Source organism: Eumetopias jubatus, unplaced genomic scaffold, assembly GCF_037043125.1.
Source record: "Eumetopias jubatus isolate StellerSeaLion01/CBP00866 unplaced genomic scaffold, mEumJub1_p1.0 scaffold_2, whole genome shotgun sequence".
In the NCBI taxonomy this organism is placed as follows: Eukaryota; Metazoa; Chordata; class Mammalia; order Carnivora; family Otariidae; genus Eumetopias; species Eumetopias jubatus.
In genome coordinates, this window is record NW_028274808.1 from 65236236 (window position 1) to 65243835 (window position 7600).

A 7600-nucleotide genomic window follows, 5' to 3' on the forward strand; every position below is an offset into this window, starting at 1 on the left:
CGTGCGAGTGCCCGAAATTGACTCTGGGAAACTGAGGTGGGGCACAATCAGCCTCTCAGTTGGGCTCCCGGTGCAGGCAGGTCGCAAGGTGCCGCAGACGATCGGACAACTCCGGTACTCCTGCCTATGGGTGTGGGCCGACGTCAGTAACCAGGAGTTGGCGGCATCCGCACACCCTGCTCGCGCCGGGTTTCTGCACCGGGATATGAGTTCTCTCTCCCCTTTCGGGTTCTCATAAGGCCGTCTTCCCCCTGACCTCGCTTATCTTTTGCGTTTTTCTGGAGCTGGCTGCCCGGGCGGCCGCACTGTAGTTTGCGCAGAGGAACCGGTCTCTGGGATGGTCTGGGGAATGGTGGTTTGGCGGGTGATCCACCTTGGTCCCCCTCGCGCCGCACGTGTCCCGCGGGGAGCCGGCGGAGGCGCGAGCTTGCCCGGGGGGCCGCGGACCCGAGTGCAGGCACGGTCCCCCGGACACTTGTGGGTTCCCCGCGTCTGGGCTGGAATGGAGCCCCTCTCCCTCGGTGCTGACACTTCCAGTCTGTCACTGGGGCTGGTAGACACCCTAAGCCCTATCCTTTTATTTCCGAGTTTCAATCATCGAAATCTTTAGCTCCTTTTAGAACAGCGATGATGGAACCTGGCAGGTTTAGGAGATTGGGCATGGACTGGAGGTACAGGTAGCTTAAGAGTGTTCCGTTGGTCTCCAGGTGGACTGGAGAGAGGCGAATGTTTTAAGAACTGATGTTAGTCCACAGAGAACTGAGTTTGGGTTCTGCTTCTTTTTTATTTTGGGTTGGTTTGGGTTTGGATGTTTTGTTTGCCAGTCTCATCGTCACGGGTAGAGATGTTCCTTGATAGATGGGTGGCAAACGGGTGTGTGTGGGGGACGGGGTGGTGGGAAGATTAGGGATGAGGAAAATTGGGGGCAATTCACCCAGTTACACAATATGAAAAAGGTGGGCACGAAAGCGAGCCAATAGGAATTTTGGTTTAACCATGCCATTTCATTCTTTGGTAACTGCTGGAGCACAGAAAAGCCTAGGGGAAGGCAAAGAGGGAGTGTGTTTTGACATTTCTTTTTACTTTTTCTTTCTTGTATTTTCAGATAGTAACAGCACTAAGAACGGCAAGCAGTGGAAGGCCATTGGAAAGGTCATTGGAAAGGAGAAGGAAATTTCCCTTTGGAAGGGGGCCAAGTTTCCAACTGGTGATGTATGTAGTATCTCTATTTTGTTTCTTAATTGCTCATGACAGCTATATTGAGATTTAACAACCTTTAATTTTTGCAATGTCTGTTGTTGCATATCTTATTTTAACTATTTGGGATAGTAAGTATCAAATTATTTTCTTTTGCAAAGATAATGTATGTAAATTCTTTCTCAGTATTATTTTCTGACAACTATTCTTTCTTGAAGTTATACTAAGGTAGGCTGAAAATACACATTTTATCCAACGCAGAACTGTTTTACCAAACTGGAATGACTACCGAACATGCACTTAGAAAAGGAGGCTTTGCAAACACTTAAAAAAATAGTTTACATTTTCTGTATAGCTAAGTTAATACCTACTTAGTGGAAAGACCACTATTCCTTACCAGAGTATGTCCATCAAATATAATTTCAAAGATATCAGAGCTGAATTTCAGTATTCACCTAAAACCCTCTGCAAGAAACTGCCTTTGTAGTCCACACACTGTATCATGGATTGAATTTTGTCAAAATAAGTCAATGGATTTAAAATTTCTATTTTTCTTCCTTTCCACTGTAGACACCTTAGTCTATGCCTCTGTTATCTCTAATCTGGATTATTGTATTAGCCTCTTAATGAATCTCCCTACTTCTTCTCTTTCCTATCTTAAGAATGTTGAAAACAGCCACTCAAGTAATAATTTAAAACAAGCCATCTAACTTCATGTCTTTACCAAAGACTCTCCAGTGATTCCTCACCTTCCTCAGAGAAAAAGTCAAACTGTCCCATAGAATAAGGTCTTACATAATCTATTCCTCTTCTGCTTACCCTTTCTAAGTAATTTTCTACCAGTCTGTCTCTTATTTATTGCACTTCTCATTGCTGTTTGGTACACCAGGTACACTCCAGCCTGAAGGATTTTACATTCATTCTTTCCACATGGGATGCAGTCCCTGACATATCTACATGGCTTTCTCACTCACCACTTTCAGGTCTTAGATCCTATGCCATGTTTTCAGGCAAGGAGAGGCCTTCCTCACCACCCCGTAATAAAGTGCAACTCCCAACCACCCGAGCTCCCCTTCTTCGCTTTATTTTTCTGTATAATACCTATCATCTGACATACTCTCGTTTTTACCAATTTATTTTTTCTTGGTTTTCTTTGTTCACAAGACTGGAAACTCAAAGAGAAGGTCACCATTGTCTCCCCTAAAACCATGCCTGACACAAACTGAGTGTTCAATAAATATTTATTGGATGAATGAATTTTCTTTCAGAAACAATTCATTTTTTAAACACAAAAATGGAACATTTCCCCCTAATGTTCCTGACCTAATAAAATGAGTTTTGTAATTGGCATCCATCTTGCATGTAAAAGGACTGGAGAAAAGAAGTCCTTTTGTAAAAGTCCTTATGTAAAAGGACTATGACAGAATTCAGTTATTGGCGTTAGAACCTACTATTCCAACCGTGCGCCTACTATGTCAGTCAACACATTTTTGTTCTAAATCTAGTATTTGCAAGGTGCTATGAGGTATATACACTACCTACCTTAAAAAGATTATATCATAATTGGAAGGAGCCAGTTAAGGATTCAAGTGCACTGAATGGTGTTTTGAAAGACGGGTAGCATTTGAATTGGTGATGTGACAGAACATCCAACAAGAGCAATGGCAGAGACAGATGAATGCAGAAAGTAAAACAGGCTGGGGGGCACTTGGTGGGCTGGGGAGAGACTGGCCCACCTGGAACAGAGCATTCACAATGAGGCTATTGGAGCAAAGAGTGAAAGGCGAAGGGAAGCAAAATGTAGAGGTATTCAAGCGTCAGGCTGAAGAATGTACTCATAGTGTCTTATCCCAGGATACTTGCTCATCTGGTGGTGCCTAGTGAGAAGTCATAGGGTAAAAAGGATGCACTTTCCTACCAAGCTAGTTAGACTTTACATAGTGAAGAGATGGGCGCCTGGGTGGCTCAGTTGGTTGAGCGATTGCCTTCTGCTCAGGTCATGATCCTGGAGTCCTGGGATCGAGTCCCGCATCGGGCTCCCTGCTCAGCAGTGAGTCTGCTTCTCCCTCTGACCCTCCCCCCCTCATGTGCTCTCTCTCTCTCTCTCTCATTCTCTCTCCCAAATAAATAAATACAATCTTTAAAAAAAATAAATAGTGAAGAGAAACTCACAATTAACTAGTAAGTCATGTTGAATGCCTTGACCGCCACATGCATATGAAGTATGATGCACACATTTTCTTGAATTCTTCAGTGAGGAATTTGCAAAGAAATATTAGATTGTTACTTCTTCAAGGTTTGTTCTCAGACACTAAGAGACAGAGGTTATTCTCTCTGCCTTTGGCATTCTTTTTTTTTTTAAGATTTTATTTATTTATTTGTCAGAGAGAGAGAGAGCACAAGCAGCGGGGCGGGGGGGTGCGTGACAGGCAGAGGGAGAAGCAGGCTGCCCGCTGAACAAGGAGCCCGATGCGGGACTCAATCCTAGGACCCTGGGATCATGACCTGAGCCGAAGGCAGATGCTTAATTGACTGAGCCACCTAGGCGCCCCCTGCCATTGGCATTCTTGAGAGATAAAGGGTGATGGCTGCATGAGTCCACGAGCCATTGTGTATTGATTGTTGCACAGAGGAAAGGAGAGCCATACTTCTAAAAACGTTCACACTTGAAATCATTCCTAGTCTTAATTCTTCCATTCTCACTGAATGTTAGAAACCTTTATTTTTATTCTTCAGTTTTATCAAGCCAAGGTGTGGTTTTATAATAAAAAAAAAAACCCTCATATTCTAGAAAGCAAAAACACTCAAGGAAAGGTTCATTAGAGGTGCCACTCAAAAGGCAAATGTTCATTAAATTTCTTATCTCCTTTGAAATAGAAGTCAATCTGCATGATTTTCTTTATTCTCCCATAAAAAAGAAATAAATGCAATTCCCTTCCTTAACACAGGCACAATGGCCTGTTAATTAACATAAGAAACCCTGAATCTCATATATTTATTTAGCAATCTAGAGGAAATCAGATTTTTTTCAAAGGAGCTTTTAATCTCTAAAAATACCACTGTCTAATTTCTCTTTTTGGTAAGAAAAGGGTCTTTATATCACAAAATGCTGTGAAAGATCAAAATTACCTCAAAAATGTAGGTCCCTGCATTTTATCAGTATACAGTCTAGTGGGGAGGAAGGACATTTACATGTATAAAAACCTTAGAAATCCTTTGAAAGCTTGTGACATATTAATAAAATCCTTAAAGTTAGAAGGAACTTCAGTTATAGCCACTTAAGTCTCCTACACAATGCAAGAGCTCCCCAAAACGCTTTCATGTAATAGCTGCAAACTTTTGTGTATGGAGCACTCCATAGTTTTGCAAGCAGTTGATTTCATTTGATTAAACTTTTGTTCCTCATAACGATGTGAAATTTGTTTTGTTTTTTTTGTAATATACACTGTACTATACTTCCCCTGGTCCTATTTCTAACTTGTGTAGTTAGATATAATATTCTAAGCCCGGTTCCCTATGGCACATGCTACCCATTCAAACATGAGAAGACATCTATACCATTCCTGGCCTTTTCTGGATTCAACGTCTTCTGTGCCTTCCACCGTCCTTCATATGACAAAGGTTGTTGATGTTTCACTGTATTGATCATCCTCTTTTGAATATCCTTGTGCTAAATAATGTCTGCCTTAAAGAGCAGGTCAGTATATGGTGGAGCTATTAGTACAACTTAATGAATTAGTTCATTTCCTTAGTAGGAGGAAGAATTAGGGAAATTGTTGTTGTTTTTCTTTGTTTCATATCTTATGTGTTAATCTGTGCATTAAATTTTTTGTTACACATTCATATTTTTACAGTGTTTAGGAATCTGTTGACAGTGGTTTATATAAGACATATAGAAGACTTTGGGCATGAGATTTAGGCACACCTTACTAATTTACAGACAAAATTGCAAGTCCAGTTAAAAATATTAGAAGAGTTTTTTTTTCAAAATGTTTGCACTGTTTCTACTACTTTAAAAAGATGTTTATACAGATTACATTTTGTTTATTTATTTCAAGGTCTTCACTTAAAACAGTACTATGAGTCAGAATTCATTTTGACAGCCCTCAATAAAATTAGTAATGCCATTGGTCATTTTCTCTTTACAGATTGTTCAGTTCCAGAGAATGAAGAATTCAGAGTAATTTTGATAAATGGATTGCAATATGGAGAATTAAGAATAAGCTGAACATTTGATCTGCTTTGAAGAAACATATTTTCCATTTGTCTAGAGTAATCTATAATCACCAAACCAATCAAAATGAATTCAACATTATTTTCCCAGGTTGAAAACCATTCAATCTTCTGTAATTTTTCAGAGAATTCCCAGTTTTTGGCTTTTGAAAGCGATGATTGTCATCTGCCCTTGGCCATGATATTTACATTAGCTCTTGCTTATGGAGCTGTAATAATTCTCGGGGTCTCTGGAAACCTGGCCTTGATTATAATCATCTTGAAACAAAAGGAGATGAGAAATGTTACCAATATCCTGATTGTGAACCTTTCCTTCTCAGACTTGCTTGTTGCCATCATGTGTCTCCCCTTCACATTTGTCTACACATTAATGGACCACTGGGTTTTTGGCGAGGCGATGTGCAAACTGAATCCTTTTGTGCAATGCGTTTCAATCACCGTGTCCATTTTCTCTCTGGTTCTCATTGCTGTGGAGCGCCATCAGCTGATAATCAACCCACGAGGGTGGCGACCAAGTAACAGACACGCTTACATAGGTATTGCGGTCATCTGGGTCCTTGCTGTGGTTTCTTCCCTACCTTTCCTCATCTATCAAGTATTGACCGATGAGCCGTTCCAGAATGTAACACTTGACGCGTTCAAGGACAAATACGTGTGCTTTGATAAATTTCCATCGGACTCCCACAGGCTGTCTTATACAACTCTCCTCTTGATGCTGCAGTATTTTGGCCCACTCTGTTTTATATTTATTTGCTACTTCAAGGTAAGAAAACGTTTCCCCCTACCATTTCCATTTTAACCTTCTTTCCACAGTTTCCACATTAAATTAGTGGTTCTAGTTGAACTTTTTTTTTTTTCTCTCTCTCTGTAGATATACATACGCTTAAAAAGGAGAAACAACATGATGGACAAGATGAGAGACAATAAGTACAGGTCCAGTGAAACCAAAAGAATCAACATCATGCTTTTGTCCATTGTGGTGGCGTTCGCGGTCTGCTGGCTGCCCCTTACCATCTTTAACACTGTGTTTGATTGGAATCATCAGATCATTGCAACGTGTAACCATAATCTATTATTCCTGCTGTGCCACCTTACAGCAATGATATCCACTTGTGTCAACCCTATATTTTACGGATTTCTGAACAAAAATTTCCAGAGAGACTTGCAGTTCTTCTTTAGTTTTTGTGATTTCCGGTCTCGGGATGATGACTATGAGACAATAGCCATGTCCACCATGCACACAGATGTTTCCAAGACGTCTTTGAAACAAGCAAGCCCAGTCGCATTTAAGAAAATCAACAATGATGATAATGAAAAAATCTGAAACTCCTGTAGCATATGGTTCCAGATGATATCTGTCTAAAAACAAGCACAACTGGCAACATCTTTTTGTTACCTGTTCCCCCAAGGGAATGAGGTTGTACTCATTTAAGAAAGACCAAGATTTGCTTGTCTTGCTTTTTACTGCTTTTATTGTAGCTGTCTAATTACACTGGGACAAAATGTATGGGCTTTGGAATCTTCCGGGCAATAGTTTTGACCAGATATCCTTGAAGTGCTTTTTGTAAACTTCTGCATATAATATGAAGACTTTTATATTCAATTTGTTGGAATTAAGTTTCTTTAGAGTATTACTACTGACTGACTTTAGAAGCACTACATCTGAAACTCATTAGGTCAGGCGTCCTGGGTTGATTAGATGGTCATTATGTTGGGCAATCCTGATGTAATGATAGACATATTTTAGTCTGTTACAGAGGGGACAGCGTGCAAAAGCAGCATTCAAGATGTGGAGCTAAGCCTATGTCTTGCAGACCTACAGTCTGAAGTCACTGAGGAGTGGTTTGCATTTTTCTTTTAAGATTTAAGACAGGATTTAATTTGCTCCTGATTATCACTTGAGATGAAAATGCATAAAACATATTTCTCAGCTGTGAATATCATGAGGAATTGGGCCACCCACAAGAATTAAGTGGGAAAGCAGTTCTCTAACTTCAAAACTATTTTGGTACCTGACAACAAAGGATTTCAGAGCAATTAATTTAAAAAGCAAATCAGTATTGCAGCAAATAGTTGAATTATATTCATCTGAATTGTTGGTCCAGCGGTTTTCCATTCTTCACAGACTGTTCAGTGTTTGTCAAGCTTTCTAGCATAAATCTATATGTGA

General features: G+C 40.3%; 1 protein-coding gene across 1 annotated transcript; it reads left to right on the top strand.

Annotated features, from left to right (window-relative positions):
* The first annotated feature begins 5497 nt into the window (after nucleotides 1-5497).
* Nucleotides 5498-6754, top strand: NPY1R (neuropeptide Y receptor Y1). Its single transcript, XM_028104441.2, has 2 exons — nucleotides 5498-6193; nucleotides 6302-6754. The coding sequence occupies exons 1-2, from the start codon at nucleotides 5498-5500 to the stop codon at nucleotides 6752-6754; spliced, it is 1149 nt and encodes a 382-aa protein (XP_027960242.1).
* Nucleotides 6755-7600: the final 846 nt, after the last annotated feature.

Coding starts and splice junctions, on each gene's coding strand:
- NPY1R (XM_028104441.2), top strand. CDS start 5,498: ATGAATTCAACATTATTTTCCCAGGTTGAAAACCATTCAATCTTCTGT. Junction 6,194..6,301: donor TATTTATTTGCTACTTCAAG/GTAAGAAAACGT, acceptor CTCTCTCTGTAG/ATATACATACGCTTAAAAAG.